Here is a 21,372-nt window from a genome sequence, read left to right as displayed (position 1 = left end):
TCGCTAAATATTTCATAATAAAAGTCACGTTTCAGTGTGAAATACAGCTTTCACCTTAACTGCCATTAAATAATTGAATTTAACTGTCAAATCTATAAGGAGTTATGCTTTTTTATTTTTGTTTCATACGTCTCGTATTTGTTCAATCTTTATTGGAACTTTTAATGTGACTTCTGTGACCGTTGTAACCCGGTAATAATTAGCAAACTCGCATTCGATTGGTTCATACGAATTTCATGGGCACAAGCTTGTCATCCAGGCACGAGCCTATTTTCACATTCAATGACTTGAAAACGAATCTCATTGGAAACTTTTCTTAAAAATGGAGAAGGTTTTATGCCGTATCCACAGTAAGTATGCCTAGCTATATTTTTAAATCATTTTATATCATACATTGGACTCGGAGAGATATCTTTTAAGACGGGATGAGAATTTCACTTGTCATGCTGATTTCATTGGGCGCACATTGTGATTTTCTCACTGTAACAACGAAGTCACCTAATAAGCTTCGTTTGACCGCGGTCAGGCGGGGATATATTTATCTAGTCTTACTGAATGTTCCGCCAGGCAGCCCGTGCATGCTGAAGACCGGAGTGAAAGATGGGCCAAACAAGGGGAAGAGCTTCTATATCTGCAGCGAACGCCGAGGAACTCCCTGTGATTTCACTGAAGTAGCCAGGTCTCTTTACCATCACTTACTAGCTACATCCCCTGAGCGCCTGACTCTCTAGGACAAATACATGGAAACAGACAGGATAGCAGCTGATCGCTGTCATCATTTGGCAGACACAAGAGTCTTTGGAAAAATATATGGTTAAATACTATAACCACAACTTGTACCATGAATAATAACTAATTGCAGAAACTCCCCTTCCTCAGTATCCCACCCTCCCACTGCCTAAATCACGAGGACTCGGTGGTGGAACTCCAGACGCTCGTCCACATCCAGCAGCAGCACAGATACAGGTCTGTCCCCCTCCTCTGAGAGTGAGCGTGTCTCTGTCCCCCTCCTCTGAGAGTGAGCGTGTCTCTGTCCCCCTCCTCTGAGAGTAAGCGTGTCTCTGTCCCCCTCCTCTGAGAGTGAGCGTGTCTCTGTCTCTCTGTTTTGAGTGTGCATATCTTCTGTCTGTCCAGTATCTCATTGGCATCTATTGTTTTTGCACTTCCACCACGGCCAGTCATGCAAACTGTGGATCATGACCTAACATGATGGTGTGTGAGAGCAGGAGTCGTGTTTTGTGATCTCTGATTGCAGGTTGTTCTACCGGTGTGTGGAGGGGAAGAAAGCAGGTCACAGATGGTGTGGAAACCTTCCCTGGACTGAGGTACGCACTTCATTGTTGGTGTTGAAAATGACAGCCCACCTTAAGGCAGGAAGTTATCAAGATTATGAGGGTGCCTAGATAGGTCCAAAATAGCTCATATGTGAACAGACTGCAAATAGACCTTATTGGGTGCGTTCATATATTGAGTGCTGTCATGCCAGGCTTTAGTTGATGGTTTTTACTGGTTGAGTTGTGTCTCCGTCTCAGCCAGAGAAGGAGTGTCGGGGCCCGCTGGCCGACAGAGCGCTGCAGCCTCCCAGCCTGGCCCCAGTCAGAAACCCCTTCAAGGCCCCCAGCAGGACCGACGCTGCCTCAGACTGGACCAAGCACCACCACAGAGAAGCAGAGTCAAACGGGACTGAGAGGAAGACTGAGAAAGAGAAGCATCATGAGAAACAGAGTGACCACAGACAAGGGTCAGAGAAAGAGAGGGATGACAGAAGAGGTTTGGAAGGCAGAAGAATGGAGGAGGAGCGAGGGGAGTCCTGGAAAGATAAACAGCTTCCAGCAGGGATGAAGATCAAGAAGAGGGTCTCGGATGAGGAGGAGAAAAGTGCTGAGATGCCACTTCAGGAAAAGAAAGTGGAGGAGATGAAGGACAAGAATGCCACCAGCATTGCTCACAGAGAAGGAGGAGAGGCAGGGAAGCCCCGCCCCTCCAACACCAGCACTCTGCACACTGAACGCTCGCCCGCTGACTCCACAAGTCGTCATGGAGACTCAACACCTACCGATGTCCTTAGAGAGACTGACGGGCATGCTGGGAAACAGCACAGCTCAGGCGGGAAGAAGTCTGGTTCTTCAGAGCCCCGTTCCACTTCCTCTGGAGACACACATCCTGCCAGGGATGCAGGAAACTCCACAACACCACCATGTGACAAACCAGCCCAGCCACACTCCATCCAAACAGAGAGAGGGAAGCCTGGAGCTGAGAGAGCTGAGCAGAGCTGTGTCCCACCACAGAGCCAGGACGCGCCCCGAGACAAGCCCCGTCCTCCATCTGGAGAGGGGAGTGATGATGATGATGATGATGATGATGTCCAGCTGGTGTCAGTGCAACCTGGCACACAGAGGATCTCTCCTTCACCAGCTGTGGTTCAGAAAACCCTGACCTCGTTCGCAGGGTTCCAGTCAGCCTCTCTGGTCAAAGGTCAACAGGAAGACCCCAGAGTCCTCCACAGTCAGCTCACAACTCAGCTCAAACAGAAGAAGGTGAGGTACAATCATGCCATGTGCTGTTAGTAACTGTGTAGGGAACAGCATGTGTCTGAACTGTGACTGTCTCTCTGTGTCCCTGTCCCTTCATCCCTGTGTGGTCCAGGCCACTCTGTCAGTGGTCAACGTGTCTGCGCTACCTGATAAAGGACAGAGGCTGAAGAACCAGGTCAGAGAGCTGGAGGACGCCCTGCTCTCTCTCAGCCTCACCACTGCCTCTGAACCAGGTAACACACACACACGCACACACACACACACACCAGCCTCACCACTGCCTCTGAACCAGGTAACACACACACACACACACACCAGCCTCACCACTGCCTCTCAACCAGGTAACACACACACACACACACACACACACACACCAGCCTCACCGCTGCCTCTCAACTATGGGGTGTGATTCGTGCCAGCGTAACAAACACTCAGTGCTTTCGTCGCCTGCATTGCGTGTATAAAGGTACTTTGGCGAGCTGATTAATAGGCGTGCATATACGCACGCGTTACGAGTCCCTCGCATTCTCAGAGGGTGACGTGTAAAAAGTGCCGTGCCACTTTTGCGCACATGCATGTAACGTTTGCACGCTCGTGTTAAGTCAGCGGGCACTAGAAGCTGCGAGCGGGGCTCATTTGTCCATATTGAATAAAAATTAAGAATATTTATTTGCACTCAATCAAATTCCAGGACCCTCCTTGCATAACTTTTCCTAGATATGTGTCGTTTTATCTCCACTATCGCTACATTTTCAAATAAGAGCGCGCACGAACTGGTGCTGACGGTGCTGCAGCGCCCTCTATTGACAAGAAACACGTGTATCTGAACATTTGTTTTAAATTGCGAAGAAAGAGTCATTCAGATATTAGGCTTTATTAAAAACAAGTTGCTTAACATGTGCGAATTCCATTTATTGAGAATGCATTACCAATTGGCAAGGACGAGATTAGAACCAGCTATGATTTAAAGGCAACTGACCTTACACGTGCGGCCGCTAACACGTCTGCTGCGCTAGCAAGGCACTGGCACGTCTGACACGTCGCTATGCAATTTCTGCACACATTACAAGACGTACGTACGTACATCTATGATTTTACCAAACTTTCATGTGTAGTGTTGGTTTCGCATATGTGAGGCGCATCTAACCTGTAGTGTTGCCGTCACGCACACGATGCGCAATACGTGTAAACAACATGTGCACAGCGTCTGCGTTACAGGTACGTTACAGCTATGAGACGTCTGTCTCTCCATTGTTTGTCAATGGAAATTATACACGTGCGTTTAGACGTTTGATGTCATCACGTCTTCTTAGGTAGGCGCAAGTCAAGCGTTTCAGTATGGTGTGCTGGCACTAATCACACCCCATACTCAACCAGGTAACACACACACACACACACACACACCAGCCTCACCGCTGCCTCTCAACCAGGTAACACACACAACCCAATGGAACCCAAGTAAGACGCACACATACAAGATAGGACACTCACACAACCCAATGTAAGACACACACACACAACAACCCAGATAAGACACAAAAAACACACACAACAACAACCCAGATAAGAGACACCCACACGCAACAACCCTGAGCACCCATACTGACCTCCTCCACGACTGACCTCCTCCACGACTGACCTCCTCCACGACTGACCTCCTCCACGACTGACCTCCTCCACTACTGACCTCCTCCACGACTGACCTCCTCCACGACTGACCTCCTCCACGACTGACCTCCTCCACTACTGACCTCCTCCACTACCGACCTCCTCCACTACCGACCTCCTCCACTACCGACCTCCTCCACTACTGACCTCCTCCACTACTGACCTCCTCCACTACCGACCGACCTCCACTACCGACCTCCTCCACTACTGACCACCTCCACTACTGACCACCTCCACTACTGACCTCCTCCACTACTGACCTCCTCCACTACTGACCTCCTCTACTACTGACCTCCTCTACTACTGACCTCCTCTACTACTGACCTCCTTCACTACTGACCTCCTCTACTACTGACCTCCTCCACTACCGACCTCCTCCACTACTGACCTCCTCCACTACTGACCTCCTCCACTACTGACCTCCTCCACTACTGACCTCCTCTACTACTGACCTCCTTCACTACTGACCTCCTCCACTACTGACCTCCTCCACTACTGACCTCCTCTACTACTGACCTCCTCCACTACTGACCTCCTCTACTACTGACCTCCTCCACTACTGACCTCCTCTACTACTGACCTCCTTCACTACTGACCTCCTCCACTACTGACCTCCTCTACTACTGACCTCCTCTACTACTGACCTCCTCTACTACTGACCTCCTCCACTACTGACCTCCACTACTGACCTCCACGACTGACCTCCTCCACGACTGACCTCCTCCACTACCGACCTCCTCTACTACTGACCTCCTCCACTACCGACCTCCTCCACTACTGACCTCCTCCACTACCGACCTCCTCCACTACCGACCTCCTCCACTACCGACCTCCTCCACTACCGACCTCCTCTACTACTGACCTCCTCTACTACTGACCTCCTCCACTACTGACCTCCTCCACTACTGACCTCCTCTACTACTGACCTCCTCCACTACTGACCTCCTCTACTACTGACCTCCTCTACTACTGACCTCCTCCACTACCGACCTCCTCCACTACCGACCTCCTCCACTACTGACCTCCTCTACTACTGACCTCCTCTACTACTGACCTCCTCTACTACTGACCTCCTCTACTACTGACCTCCACTACTGACCTCCTCTACTACTGACCTCCTTCACTACTGACCTCCTCTACTACTGACCTCCTTCACTACTGACCTCCTCTACTACTGACCTCCTCTACTACTGACCTCCTCCACTACTGACCTCCTCCACTACTGACCTCCTCTACTACTGACCTCCTTCACTACTGACCTCCTCTACTACTGACCTCCTCTACTACTGACCTCCTCTACTACTGACCTCCTCCACTACTGACCTCCTCCACTACTGACCTCCTCCACTACTGACCTCCTCTACTACTGACCTCCTCTACTACTGACCTCCTCCACTACCGACCTCCTCCACTACTGACCTCCTTCACTACTGACCTCCTTCACTACTGACCTCCTCTACTACTGACCTCCTCTACTACTGACCTCCTCTACTACTGACCTCCTCCACTACTGACCACCTCCACTACTGACCTCCTCCACTACTGACCTCCTGAGCTGCTGCTCCCTTCAGACACACACACGTTTACTGGATCTCAGTGGAGACTCCTCATGAGGGTGTTGGTGTTTGAGGGGGACTCCTCATGAGGGTGTTGGTGTTTGAGGGGGACTCCTCATGAGGGTGTTGGTGTTTGGGGGGGACTCCTCATGAGGGTGTTGGTGTTTGGGGGGGGACTCCTCATGAGGGTGTTGGTGTTTGGGGGGGGACTCCTCATGAGGGTGTTGGTGTTTGGGGGGGGACTCCTCATGAGGGTGTTGGTGTTTGGGGGGGGACTCCTCATGAGGGTGTTGGTGTTTGGGGGGGGACTCCTCATGAGGGTGTTGGTGTTTGGGGGGGGACTCCTCATGAGGGTGTTGGTGTTTGAGGGGACTCCTCATGAGGGCTTTGGTGTTTGGGGGGGGACTCCTCATGAGGGTGTTGGTGTTTGGGGGGGACTCCTCATGAGGGTGTTGGTGTTTGGGGGGGGACTCCTCATGAGGGTGTTGGTGTTTGGGGGGGGACTCCTCATGAGGGTGTTGGTGTTTGGGGGGGGACTCCTCATGAGGGTGTTGGTGTTTGGGGGGGGACTCCTCATGAGGGTGTTGGTGTTTGGGGGGGGACTCCTCATGAGGGTGTTGGTGTTTGGGGGGGGACTCCTCATGAGGGTGTTGGTCTTTGGGGGGGGACTCCTCATGAGGGTGTTGGTGTTTGGGGGGGACTCCTCATGAGGGTGTTGGTGTTTGGGGGGGGACTCCTCATGAGGGTGTTGGTGTTTGGGGGGTCTGTTCTCAGAGGGTGTTGGTGTTTGGGGGGTCTGTTCTCAGAGGGTGTTGATGTTTGGGGGGTCTGTTCTCAGAGGGTGTTGGTGTTTGGGGGGTCTGTTCTCAGAGGGTGTTGGTGTTTGGGGGGTCTGTTCTCAGAGGGTGTTGGTGTTTGGGGGGTCTGTTCTCAGAGGGTGTTGGTGTTTGGGGGGTCTGTTCTCAGAGGGTGAAGTCCGGCCCAAGTCCTCCGCCACTCAGGCTAATTCATTCAGCCGCCAGGGGGGCACCGTGTTCCTGCCCGCCGGCCCCGCCCCCCCCAACCAGGGCCCCGGCAGCTCCCTGGGGCCCCCGCTCAGCCAGGGCCACGCCCAGACCCACGGAGGTGAGACACACCCAGCAGGGTCGTCTGACTCAGCGGGTGTAGGTTTTGGAGATGAGCCTTGTCATTAGATTGTCAGATTGTTTCTGTGACAGTATTTCCCTTTTCACCATCTGTCTTTTCAAACATGAACAAAACGCCGGCCACCGTAACCACATGAGTTCTCCACTCCCTCCCTCCCTTCTCCCCCCCTCCTCCCTCCCCTCCTCCCCTCCTCCCTCCCTCTGGCCCGGTGCTCAGGGAACCTCCAGAACCAGGCGTTCTACGGGGGCAGGATGACGGGGGACCGTCTGCTGGCGGTGAAGAACGCCACCTGCGAGGCCATCGACCACCTGCACAAATCCCTGGAGTCCTGCCCCGGACCAGACTCTGCTGCCACCGACCCCCGCGGCATCAAGGTTAACATCCCCTCCTCACTTCCTCTACCCTCCACACACCTGCTTTATTAAACACACCCAAGCCCTGTTCACCCTGTTCACCCTGTTCACCCTGTTCACTAGTCCTGTTCACTAGTCCTGTTCACCCTGTTCACTAGCCCTGTTCACCCTGTTCACTAGCCCTGTTCACTAGTCCTGTTCACTAGTCCTGTTCACCCTGTTCACTAGCCCTGTTCACTAGTCCTGTTCACCCTGTTCACTAGCCCTGTTCACTAGTCCTGTTCACTAGCCCTGTTCACCCTGTTCACTAGCCCTGTTCACCCTGTTCACTAGCCCTGTTCACTAGTCATGTTCACTAGTCCTGTTCACCCTGTTCACTAGCCCTGTTCACTAGTCCTGTTCACTAGTCCTGTTCACCCTGTTCACTAGCCCTGTTCACTAGCCCTGTTCACTAGTCCTGTTCACCCTGTTCACTAGTCCTGTTCACTAGTCCTGTTCACCCTGTTCACTAGTCCTGTTCACCCTGTTCACTAGCCCTGTTCACTAGCCCTGTTCACCCTGTTCACCCTGTTCACTAGCCCTGTTCACTAGTCCTGTTCACTAGCCCTGTTCACCCTGTTCACTAGCCCTGTTCACCCTGTTCACTAGCCCTGTTCACTAGTCCTGTTCACTAGCCCTGTTCACCCTGTTCACTAGCCCTGTTCACCCTGTTCACCAGTCCTGTTCACCCTGTTCACTAGCCCTGTTCACCCTGTTCACTAGCCCTGTTCACCCTGTTCACTAGCCCTGTTCACCCTGTTCACCCTGTTCACTAGCCCTGTTCACCCTGTTCACTAGCCCTGTTCACTAGCCCTGTTCACCCTGTTCACCCTGTTCACTAGCCCTGTTCACTAGTCCTGTTCACTAGCCCTGTTCACCCTGTTCACTAGCCCTGTTCACCCTGTTCACTAGCCCTGTTCACCCTGTTCACTAGCCCTGTTCACCAGTCCTGTTCACCCTGTTCACTAGCCCTGTTCACCCTGTTCACTAGTCCTGTTCACCAGCCCCCTCAGGGATCTAGTCAGTCCCTTCAGACTGGCCATCAGGGGACCGGGGGACGACAGGCTGACCTGCTGATGTAGGATTACTGGGTCTGATGTCTGTCTGGATATGATGTCATATCCATCTACCCATATGCACTGGGGCACAGACTGTAATACTGCCATTTAATGTTGTCTTCATGTTGGCGCTGTAAACGTTAAAGGGGAACAATGGCCATTTGTTAAAAATAGATATTATTCCTGAGTCTACAGTATATAACATGATGGAAGGAATCTATATATACAGTATATAACATGATGGAAGGAATACTGCAACCTGCTCACAGACTGTTGGGACGCGTCGGGAAACCGTCAGGTGGACTCGTCCTCAGAGTTAACAGCCCCTGACTCCCAATGGAGAAATGAACGGAGTATCGAATTTCAACTACTTTTGCAATTTAAATAAACATGCTATCACTTTCTGAAACTATTCTATGGTAACAACAAACACTCAAGACAGAGAAACTGTGTCATACCTTTCTGACGCGGAGGGATCCATGACGGGATTTCAGCGAATGTCAAGTCAGTTATCCTAATCTTGTCAGGGGGAGAACTTGGGCAGGTCATGTTAGCCAGCTAGCTAGCTGTCATTCAATAGGTACAAGACCTTTATTGACAGTCATGGCGGCAGAACCTTGTAGTGATGATGATGTTGGTGGCGATATACAGCCATGTACAGTATAAGAGTGGGAAACTGACTTCACATGCGCTGAAATCTGGATCACTCCGCTCCAGTGGATTTCAGAGCTCCGTAGCATTTGCATAAACTATAATTACTGGAAGACGACAGTCAGTAAGTCAGTAAGGTATGACACAGTTTCCCTGTCGTCTGACAGCATGTTTATTTCAATTGCAAAAGTAGTTAATTCGATACTCCATTCATTTGAGTATGTCATTGTAAAGTTGTGGTGATGTCATTGCAATGTTGTGGTGATGTCATAGTTATTGCCATATTGAAATAAGATCACTACAACATTAGGTAGGGGATCAATAAAGTACCTACCTAATGTTGTGGTGATCTCATTTGAATGTGGCGATGTCGTTTTAATGTTGTGGTGATGTCATCTTGGGTCAGGTGCCTCTCCTGGCCCATCAGAGAGGAGCTCTGGCCTGGCTGCTCTGGAGAGAGACCCAGAAGCCCTGCGGAGGAATTCTGGGTAATTCTCTCATAGCCATCCTGTTTATGTATGCTGTTTGGTTGAGCTTTGGTTCATCAAGCATTGATTGGTCGGTTAAGTAGTTTGTGCTGTTCCATTACCAGCCACAACGTGGTGCAAATGTCAAGCTATTTTGGACTGCTGTAATGATACTATCTGTAGTAATAACTTATTCCATAAGACCTCAAACTGCTCTGATAAAGTGAGAGTGGTCAAGTTGTGTTTTCTACATGTTTCCTCTCAGCGGATGACATGGGTCTGGGGAAGACTCTCACCATGATCGCGCTCATACTGGCCCAGAAGGCCCAGAAGAGGGAGCAGGAAGAGAAGGACAGACACTCCAAACAAGAGTGCTGGCTCTCCAGAAATGGTAATACATAAATGGTCGACATACTACATCTTGTGCCACAATCACGTGTCTGAGTGACACGTTGTAACGCCATAATGTTCTCACTCAGTTGCTGTCAACTGACACATTATAGTGCTGTGTAGGGCTGCCCCCTGAAGGTCGACTAGTCCAATCATCAGTCAGAGAACCTCAAGTCAAGTGAGATTCTTGAAGTCAAGCAGTCGTTTTTTTCCTCCACTGTCAAGATGCGCTGGTGGGTTAAGACCAATCACCTGCCTTGTGATTCATATAGGACCGGCCAATCATTGATTTTAGACCTAGGATATTACCGTAGCAATTAGTTGTGCAGTAAAAGGAGACTTAAGTGATCTGATCTGTCCTAGTGCTGTACCAGTGATCTGATCTGTCCTAGTGCTGAACCAGGGATCTGATCTGTCCTAGTGCTGTACCAGTGATCTGATCTGTCCTAGTGCTGTACCAGTGATCTGATCTGTCCTAGTGCTGTACCAGTGATCTGATCTGTCCTAGTGCTGTACCAGTGATCTGATCTGTCCTAGTGCTGTACCAGTGATCTGATCTGTCCTAGTGCTGTACCAGTGATCTGATCTGTCCTAGTGCTGTACCAGTGATCTGATCTGTCCTAGTGCTGTACCAGTGATCTGATCTGTCCTAGTGCTGTACCAGTGATCTGATCTGTCCTAGTGCTGTACCAGTGATCTGATCTGTCCTAGTGCTGTACCAGTGATCTGATCTGTCCTGTGAGTTGATTGATGATGCATGAACATCAAGCTGACACAGTATGTGCTCAGTGATGGTGATGTACAGTAGATGAGCTGGGTTTGTGATGCCTGTTGGTCAGTGTAATGGAATAAATTTGATATAACTATCAAAAGTAAAAGGATTTGCCGAGGTTCGCTCAAAAAGGTTCAATCTGGTTTATTTGCCAAAACATGCAACTGGACTTCAGAATAAAACACAGGAAGGTGTTTCACCCAACAGGAAGTAAGTTCAGTTTGTTCTTGCGCGCTCTTATATACAATCTTATGTCCGGATATGACGTTTCTAACTCATCATTACACGTCATTAACAATGGCAAGAATAATTGGAGAAAGGGCGGTAAATATCAAATAGGTCGGAAGAGACAATGAAACAGTGGGAGATCACACTAGGCCAGACAAGGCAGGGGTCTTCAATGTGAAACGGTGAGGAACTGCAAACAGGAGGTAGAGGAAGACTAAAACAAAACGCTAAGCCAATAATCTCTGAAAAGCCTACATTTCTCTGACATCAGAGCCCAGGCTGGTGGAGTCCCAGGGCACCCTGATCATCTGCCCCGCCTCGCTGCTGCACCACTGGAAGAAGGAGATGGAGCGTTACGTGACGGGCGGGCGGCTGGCGGTCTACCTGTACCACGGAGCCGGGCGCCAGCGCAGCGCACAGCTGTAGGTGGAGGAGACACACACACACACACACACACACCCGCTCCTCGAACACACCAACCAAAACACTGTCTCTCATGCACATGCGCACACACACACACACACACACACACCCTGTTTCTCATACGCGCCCACACAAACACACACACACTCACCCCTCACACACACACAAACACACACACTCACACATCTTGTCTCTCATACACCCACACGCATATTGTAGACACACACACACACACAGCTCGCACGTGTACCCCACCAACATCTTTAGTTGAACCAGACTGTGTGTCTACAGGCTTGCTGAGCACGATGTGGTGGTCACCACGTACAGCCTGGTCTCCAAGGAGATCCCTGTCCAGAAGGAGGACGCAGACAAGCCCAACACAGACGTTGACGCTGTGGTAAAACGCCTGTTCACAGCTTCCTGGTCCTGATCACATGATGTCTGCCCTGGAAACGCTGGCCTAGTGATTCATCTAGGATCTCACTTGTCTTTGTGTCCTCGAGCTACAGGAGTGAGACTTCACTACATTTCTGGCCAATGAGAGAACTGTGTTGTCTAACTGTTCACACACACACACACACTCTCACACTCACCGTTCTGTCCCTCGACCCCAGTCCTCTGACCAGGCCCCACTGTTGCGGGTGTCCTGGGCCCGCCTGGTTCTGGATGAGGCCCACAACATCAAGAACCCCAAGGTCCAGACGTCCCTGGCCGTGTGCCGCCTGAGGGCGCGCGCCCGCTGGGCCGTCACCGGGACGCCCGTCCAGAACAACCTGCTGGACATGTACTCCCTGCTCAGGTCAGGCCTCCCACCCCACGCCTGCTCCATCAGGCTCTCACTGCTCTAAGGATCACTACATCCAGAACACTGCTGATTAAACACATCGCTCTAGTGAGACCACACATCCCTGACCCCTCTTTATTCACACCTCACTCCTCTTGCTCTTGAGTTCTCTCTCACACACACACACACACACACCCTCACACGTTTCTCAAGTTCCCCTGTTTCCTCACGGCTCGGCTGTTCCCAGGTTCCTGCGCTGTTCTCCATTTGATGAGTTCAAGCTGTGGAAGAACCAGGTGGACAACGGCTCCAAGAGGGGAGGAGAGAGACTCAACATCCTGACCAGAGCGCTGCTGCTCCGACGCACCAAGGACCAGCAGGACCCCGCCGGACAACCACTGGTACACTGATACACACACACACCTGGTACACACTGATACACACACACCTCTGATACACACACACCTGGTAAATACTGATACACACACACCTCTGGTACACTAATACACACACACCTGGTACACACTGATACACACACACACACACCTGGTACACTGATACACACACCTCTGGTATACTGATGCACACCTCTGATACACACACCTGGTACGCACTGATACACAACTCTAATACACACACATCTCTGGTACACACTGATACACACACACCTGGTACACGCTGATACACACACCTATGATACACAGACACCTCTGGTACACTGATACACACACACCTCTGGTACACTGATACACACACACCTCTGGTACACTGATACACACACACCTCTGGTACACACTAATACACACACCTCTGGTACACACTAATACACACACCTCTGGTACACACTAATACACACACCTCTGGTACACACTGATACACACACACCTCTGGTACACACTAATACACACTAGCAAACACTCAGACTAATACACACAGACTAACATACACACAATCTCACTAACACGCAAACTACACACACTATCAAACACTCAGTCTAATACACAAAGACTAACATGCACACAATGTCACTAGCATACAAACCTCTGGTACATACACTAACGCGCGCTCACACTAACACAATCATGCTGACATACACCCTTTCTCACTCTCTCCATCTATCCATCTCTCACTTCTCTCTCTCTCTCTCTGTTTCTCTCTCACCCCCTGGGCTGAGGGCCGCTGGACTCTGACTGCCCCTCTGTTCCCTGGTCTCAGGTGTGTCTGTGTTCCCTGGTCTCAGGTGTGTCTGTGTTCCCTGGTCTCAGGTGTGCCTGTGTTCCTTGGTCTCAGGTGTGTCTGTGTTCCCTGGTCTCAGGTGTGCCTGTGTTCCCTGGTCTCAGGTGTGTCTGTGTTCCCTGGTCTCAGGTGTGCCTGTGTTCCCTGGTCTCAGGTGTGTGTGTTCCCTGGTCTCAGGTGTGTCTGTGTTCCCTGGTCTCAGGTGTGTCTGTGTTCCCTGGTCTCAGGTGTGCCTGTGTTCCCTGGTCTCAGGTGTGTCTGTGTTCCCTGGTCTCAGGTGTGTCTGTGTTCCCTGGTCTCAGGTGTGTCTGTGTTCCCTGGTCTCAGGTGTGCCTGTGTTCCCTGGTCTCAGGTGTGCCTGTGTTCTCTGGTCTCGGGTGTGTCTGTGTTCCCTGGTCTCAGGTGTGTCTGTGTTCCCTGGTCTCAGGTGTGTCTGTGTTCCCTGGTCTCAGGTGTGCCTGTGTTCCCTGGTCTCAGGTGTGTGTGTTCCCTGGTCTCAGGTGTGTCTGTGTTCCCTGGTCTCAGGTGTGTCTGTGTTCCCTGGTCTCAGGTGTGCCTGTGTTCCCTGGTCTCAGGTGTGTCTGTGTTCCCTGGTCTCAGGTGTGCCTGCCTGAGAGGACCTGCCAGCTGCACCGTCTGAGGCTCTCAGAGGAGGAGCAGCGTGTTTATGACGTGGTGTTCGCCCAGTCCAGGTAACACCGCACCTCAACACCTCCCATTGCTGTGTAGTGTTCAGTCTCTCCTGCTTTAGTGGTGCTGGGAGCGCGGGGTTCCTGTGGTCCGTCGGTGCATCTGAACCCCGCAGCTCCTGAACCATGAACCCTGCAGCTTCTGAACCCTGAAGCTCCTGAACCATGAACCCTGCAGCTTCTGAACCCTGGTAGCTCCTGAACCCTGAAGCTCCTGAACCCTGAACCCTGTAGCGTCTGAACCCTGCAGCTCCTGAACCCTGAACCCTGCAGCGTCTGACGTCAGTCTTGCGTTCTCACAGGTCCACACTGCAGAAGTACCTCAAGAGACACGAGGGAGGAAGAGACGTGACGAAGGGAAGCGGTTCCAACCCCTTTGACAAAGGTTCAGGCTCAAACTCACCATCTCCTTGCATCTAGTTATGTCTTTGTGTGTGTGTGTGTTTGAGGACGCATGTGTGTGTGTGTGAGGACACGTATGCTCAGAGCACAGTGTCTCTGTCCTTTAGCCTCTTAAATTGAGTGTGTGTGTCCTCAGTGGCGCAGGAGTTCGGTGTGTCCCAGTCCCAGTCAGAGCCAGCGTGTTCCCAGCAGCCTCAGCAGGCCTCCACCATCCACATCCTGTCCCTGCTGCTCCGACTGAGACAGTGCTGCTGCCACCTGTCCCTGCTCAAGAAGGTACCGTACTCGCGCGCACACACACTCACTGTGGTAGGCCAGGGAGAAACAAAGGGAAGTTCCGGTCGGGGCTGCACTCTTTAGCGCCGGGGCACTTATTTATTCCACCAACAAAACTGAAAAAAGCAAACACAAGATTCCCCGGTGTTGGGGCGGGTCCTCGAGGGCTGGTCAGCCGGGCTGCGTGGAACCCTGGGTTAGTCCTGCCGGTGACCAAAAACAGGGTATTAGGTAGATCAATAAAGGAGGCTTACAAACAACCATAGCATCTGCATGCCATTGACACAACCACTCACTGTGTTCCTCCCCCTCTCTGTCTGTCCAGCCTGGCCTTTTCACCTCTCCTTGCAGCGATTAGGTGATTGGACCCAGCTGGCTGGTAGCTGGGTTGGGCCTTGACGAGCTGAGTAGGGTCAGGTGTGGCGAATGGCCTGTAGATTCCCTCCACCAAAGATCCCCGCTGTCCAGGGTTCTGAAGTGGAGGGCAAGGTGTGCCTGTTCCGGCGTGACACTCTCCATGGTGCTGAACACCGGGTGCCTACCCCAGTATTGCGGGCTCCCGTGGCAAAGCCTGCGACGTCCCACCGGCGGGGGAATGCCAGAACACACACACACACTCTCTCTCACACACACACACACACACACTCACTCTCTCTCTCACACACACACACACACTCACTCTCTCACACACACACACACACTCACTCTCTCACACACACACTCTCTCTCACACACACACACACACACACACACACACTCACTCTCTCTCACACACACACACTCACTCTCTCACACACACACACACTCACTCTCTCACACACACTCACTCACTCTCTCACACACACACACACTCACTCTCTCACACACACAAACACACACACACTCTCTCACACACACACACTCACTCTCTCACACACACACACACACACTCACTCTCTCTCTCACACACACACACACACTCACTCTCTCACGCACACACACACACACACACACACACACACACACACACTCACTCTCACATAAGGGATTAGTTTTACCTGGGGACCTCAGGTAATGTCATTTTTACCAGGGTAATTCAGTCATTTTATTTCTGTCCGGATCGACCATGTCAGTGATTTTCACTGGGGATGCGAGTAATTATTCCAGCTGAAATTACCTACTGTTTTTCAGCAAAGTCCGAGGTCCTCTGGTAATTTTATTACCGTGTGGATCGACATGTCAGCTATTTGATAGAAAATGCATTGTTTACATTATTTTGGGCGGGATATTACACTGCATTTCCGGCTTTCTGTAGCCTACTTTATGCTGCTAAAATACGTGAAATGGATGAAATCCTGTTGTTTCACGAACCCTTTGCGCGTTCTACGACCCCCTCATGGACACCAATCCGGAGAAACTATATCATTTCCAGCAGAAGAGCCAGGTCTCGCAAGTTGCTGCGATGGGCCGTACTCATGGATGTAGTAGTAAGCTAAATAGCTGACGTTACTAGCTAGTGCTTGCTAGCAGCTAGTAAACGGTGGCACTTTTCTGACATGCTTATGATCATGACCGATTGCTCTGGACAAACCCCGCTGGCCGACTGCGACAGTAGCCTATCAGACAGCAAGACATGGCTGTGTACGTTACTCGCCAGAACTTTGTGATATAAGCTAGGAGGTTAGAAATAAAGTTATTTTCATCCATGTAGGCCTGCCTGCATGACATTGATTCTACTCAGCTATCTTCAACGTATGAGTGCACGGAGAGGAGCGGAGGAGAGGCTGTTTACAGATGGGGCCAGCATGCGCTGTGCGCAGTTCTACATGGAAATACGAGCAACATACTGTGACTGTACACTGTACATTAGGACCTACATGTGACGAATAAAGCGGCTCGTCTTCTTCTACGCTCGCCTCCAAACTCAGTCAAGACCTCAACATCTGCTATAAACCAAACAGACAAACATGCGCACTCTAATTTGTCGGAGTTATAAAGATAATTCTTATTCCATCCGGATCGGTACTTATTAAAATCACTGGGGACCTCAGGTAAAAAATCCGTCTGGACAGGGCTATACACAGTTTTGCTGGAGCAGAACGAGGCGCAAATTCTCTGGAAAAAAAAAAAGGTAACACCAAGAATGGAGGGGAAATACCTAAAAGGAAAAAAAAAAAGTACATTACAGAAACTATAAAAATATTTTTGTGAGATTAGAAGAAATAGCTCCAGCAAAATACAGCCCAAGGACTGGTTCAGTCGTAGATCCGTTTATATTTGCTTGTGTGTGTGTGTGTTTGTGTTTGTGTGTACCAGACCCTGGACCAGGCAGAGCTGCAGGGGGACGGGGTCACCCTGTCACTGGACGAGCAGCTCAGCGCCCTGTGCCTCTCCGAGTCCTCGGGTCCCGACCCCAAAGCCACCGTGTCCCTCAACGGCACACGCTTCCCCACCCAGCTGTTTGAGGACACCCACCAGAGCACCAAGGTGACTCAGCAGGCTGGATTTGATTCACTTCTATCTTGATAACACTACCGTATATGAATAATGTATTTAAAGTTGTATTTGGGTTTTATTTTGTTGTGGTTTTCAGATTTGTGCCATCCTGACTGAGCTGGAGGAGATCAGACAGATGAGTGGGGATCAGAAGAGGTCAGATCTCACCTCAGGGTCAACCTTGTGTCCTGCTGTTCAACATGTGTGTGATCTACAGTAATAGATGGATAAAGAAAGAAACGGAATGTGTGTGTGTGTGTGTGTGTGTGTGTGTCTCAGTGTGGTCGTTTCCCAGTGGACCAGCATGCTGCAGATCGTGTCGGTCCACCTGAAGGCGATGGGTCTGCGGTACACGGTCATCGATGGCTCAGTCAACCCCAAACGCCGGATGGACCTGGTGGAGGAGTTCAACACCAACCCTAAAGGACCACAGGTAGCCGACCGAAGACCATGACAGTAACTGACCGTTTTATTAGGGTGTATTAGTTATGTTGAACTGTGTTCCAGGTGATGCTGGTGTCTCTGTGTGCTGGAGGAGTGGGCATCAATCTGATTGGTGGGAACCACCTCTTCCTCATGGACATGCACTGGTAAGACGCGCGCGCACACACACACACACACACAAAAATTACTGATTTATATTGTTGATGTACAGTGCCTATAGAAAATCTCCAGACTTCAGAATCTTCACCTTTTATTGCTTTGCGGGTTTGAAAATGGATTAAAACACTTTTTTTTCTCTAAGCTGTAGGTTCCTACTGTATGTGTGAATAAAGGTGTAAACATTTTGATTTAGTCCATTTTAAATCCAGACTGTAAAACAAGTGAAGATGTTGAAAGGTATATGTGCTCACTTATAAAGGTAAAGTATATTTGCTCACTCAAGTACACAGCGTCTGTGTGGGGTCAGTCATGCAGTGATGAGGCGCTGCAGGGCTCTGACCTCTAGGTGAGGGGGGGAGGGTCTCTAACAGGACCTCTGGGTGAGGGGGGGGGGTCTAACAGGACCGCAGGGTGAGGGGGGTCTCTAACAGGACCTCTGGGTGAGGGGGGTCTCTAACAGGACCTCAGGGTGAGGGGGGTCTCTTAACAGGACCTCTGGGTGAGGGGGGGGGGTCTAACAGGACCTCAGGGTGAGGGGGGTCTCTAACAGGACCTCTGGGTGAGGGGGGTCTCTAACAGGAACCCAGCCCTGGAGGACCAGGCGTGCGACCGCATCTACAGAGTGGGACAGCGTCGAGACGTCACCATCCACAGGTACTGAAGAGGCTGGGCTGGAGGGGACTAGAGCTCAGAGAGGACAGGTAGAGGACAGGGCTGGAGGGGACTAGAGCTCAGAGAGGACAGGTAGAGGACAGGGCTGGAGGGGACTAGAGCTCAGAGAGGACAGGTAGAGGACAGGGCTGGAGGGGACTAGAGCTCAGAGAGGACAGGTAGAGGACAGGGCTGGAGGGGACTAGAGCTCAGAGAGGACAGGTAGAGGACAGGGCTGGAGGGGACTAGAGCCCTCTCTGAGATGTCAGCTGTGCTGCCCTGGAGGAGTGAATGGTTCTCTGTAGATACGGATTACATTTATACTCTACACGGCTCAGATACTGGTGGCAAGTGTGACAGCTCACATTTTCATATTGAAGATGCATTGATGCCATTGTGAGATGTAGTGTGTGTGTGTGTGTGTGTGTGTGTGTGTGTGTGTGTGTGTGTGTGTGTGTGTGTGTGTGTGTGTGTGTGTGTGTGTGTGTGTGTGTGTGTGTGTGTGTGTGTCATGGTGCAGATTTGTGTGTGAAGGCACAGTGGAAGATAAGATCTCCACCCTGCAGGAGAGGAAGAAGGAGCTGGCCCAGAAGGTTCTGTCAGGGACGGGGGCCTCCTTCACCAAGCTCTCCCTGGCTGACCTTAGGGTCATCTTCGGCGTCTGACCCCTGGGGGTTTGGGGGTCCAGACCGGGACTGTCATGCTATCCTACATCTACATACAGATACACACACTGTCAGCTACTCATGTACCTTTTGACTTTATCCTTATCATTTACATCAACTACTTAAAGTCCCAGAATGACTCTGTTATAGTCGACCGCAGTTGACTCTGTTATGACTCTGTTATAGTCGACCGCAGTTGCTGCTCAATTATGTTTTCCAGCACTTTCTTAGTGTTATTGCCGTTAAATTATATCTTTGACATAACAGCATCACTGCCTATAAACCTTTGTTTTACCATGTTACTTTTAACCTAATTAATTTACATGTTTGTTTCTGCCAAAATGTGAGACCCATGAGTCAATATGCCTTTTTATGTTCAGATAATAAACATGTTATCAATTATATGACTCTTAGGATTCATAATCCTATAGTATACATGAGTTGAATTAGAAAAGAAGTCAAGATTTATTCAGAGAAAACTTGACAACAGTAACTAAACATGAGAGCTTTTCAACCTGCATGAAAAGAAAAGGTTTTCTCTGGTCAACTTGAATTGGGGGAATTTTTTGCTCCACAAGTCCAAAAAATGAATTTAGGTGAATTCATTGTTTAGGCGGCTTGTGGACCCACCCCGTGATTCGGATCCACTTTAAAATTGAATGGTTTCTAAACTGGCCCAAGCTACACCCCTCCACGAGTTTCATCAAAAGCGGTTTAGTAGTTTTTGCATAATCCTAGTCCAAAAAATAAATGGAGGTGAATGGACGGCCTGGCCTTGTTTGACCAGCCCTGTGATTTGGATCTGCTCCAGAATCGAATGGGTTGTTAGTTGGCCCATGCTACATCCTTCCACATTGTTTCATGAAAATCAGTGTGGTAGTTTTAGCGTTAACCTAGTCTAAACCAATTGGGAGTTTTCCCTAGTCCAGGCTAGAATGCCACAGTGCTGAACATCCCCAACCGGGAATCAAACCCCCAACCGGGAACCCTGGCCTCCAGCGTGGAAGTCAGATGCTTAACCCACTACACCACTGAGGGTTTAGGACATACATTCTCCCCCATCCTTCTGAAACGAGAACAGAGAGAAGGAAAAGAGATAACGTGGTTAGAAGTCCTCAATAGGTAATCGAACATTGTGGGAGTCCAGTGCTTAGCCCGTTATACCACCAAGGGGTCTGAGGGTTTGGGAAGGCCTTCCGTCCGTCTGAAAAAACTAAACATTTACCTGGTAAATACATGCAAAGTATAGCCTAGTATATAATGGGTAATTACTGAGACACCTATACTGTAGGGATAATTTCAAAACAGGAGTTCAATAACTGCACATAAATTCAATAACTGACATAGCACCACCAGGTAACCGCATTTTTACATAGCTTCTATAACATCCAGTGACAAAATATCATTCACACCGAAGCTTGAACCCACAACCTTCGGCATGGGAGTCAGGCACCCTATCCAATACACCACCGAGGATCTGGAAAGTGTGTGGTGTCAGTGTTTTTGTTTTGATGTTCTGGCACCACTGCCTCTTGTGGTAGCAAGATGGAACTGCAGGTCAACGACACGACGGAGGGAGGGAGTGACAACCGGACATTTGCTATCTTTGGTGCGCTGACAAACAAACAAACATGCCACCAAAAACATTACCTCTTGTCCTGTACTATTGCTGGGGCAGAGGTAATTACTGAGTGCACTGTTGGCGTATACGTAGGTACATGATGACAAATTGTGTTTGACATTTCAAACTTCCAAGGGATGAGCAGCCTTATAAAAACTATTATTTGTGTTATTCACAAGGATGTACTTCCTGAGGCAGCTGAAATAATTCAGACTACCAAAGACAACGATTGTTCTCTTCTACACCTCCATCATCAAGTCCATCCTTTCCTCCTCCATCACCATCTGGTACACCATCTGGCTGCCACAGCTAAAGTAAGGTCCAAACTGCAGCACGTCATCTGCTCTGCCGAGAAGGTGATCGGCTGCAACCTGCCTTATCTCCTGGTCCTGCACAACTCCTTCACCATGAAGCGGGCCAGGAAGATGGCGGCCGACTCCTCCCACCCCAGCGACAATCTCTTCATGCCTCTTCCCTCAGGCAGGAGGCTGTGGTCCATCAGGACCATGTCTGCACGCCACAGAAGCATCCTCTTCCCCACGGCCACCAGCTTCATCAACAAGGCTTGTGCCCCATCTGACTCCCCCCCACCCCACCCCGGAGCCCACCGACATTGAGACAGAGGACGCACCGCACACACATACCTTTGTCCATATACAGAAGTGTATTGTGACACCTACACATT

The 21,372-nt window shown here is 50.4% G+C and overlaps 1 protein-coding gene across 1 annotated transcript; it reads left to right on the top strand.

Moving 5' to 3' along the window:
* Positions 1-260: 260 nt before the first annotated feature.
* Positions 261-19,400, top strand: ttf2 (transcription termination factor, RNA polymerase II). Its single transcript, XM_084461453.1, has 23 exons — positions 261-350; positions 568-679; positions 880-966; positions 1,256-1,325; positions 1,533-2,537; positions 2,647-2,767; positions 6,725-6,883; positions 7,121-7,278; positions 9,412-9,493; positions 9,738-9,863; positions 11,134-11,284; positions 11,577-11,682; positions 11,900-12,084; positions 12,317-12,470; positions 13,906-13,997; positions 14,297-14,379; positions 14,533-14,672; positions 16,968-17,138; positions 17,245-17,303; positions 17,427-17,580; positions 17,655-17,737; positions 18,330-18,404; positions 18,922-19,400. Exons 1-23 carry the CDS (start codon positions 323-325, stop codon positions 19,064-19,066), a joined length of 3,546 nt encoding a protein of 1,181 aa, XP_084317579.1. The 5' UTR covers positions 261-322; the 3' UTR covers positions 19,067-19,400.
* The last annotated feature ends 1,972 nt before the right edge of the window (positions 19,401-21,372 follow it).

Source organism: Borostomias antarcticus, assembly GCF_949987555.1.
Source record: "Borostomias antarcticus genome assembly, chromosome: 2".
Lineage (NCBI taxonomy): Eukaryota > Metazoa > Chordata > Actinopteri > Stomiiformes > Stomiidae > Borostomias > Borostomias antarcticus.
The sequence above is the reverse complement of the archived record's forward strand: the minus strand, read 5'-3'. Positions and strand labels throughout refer to the sequence as shown.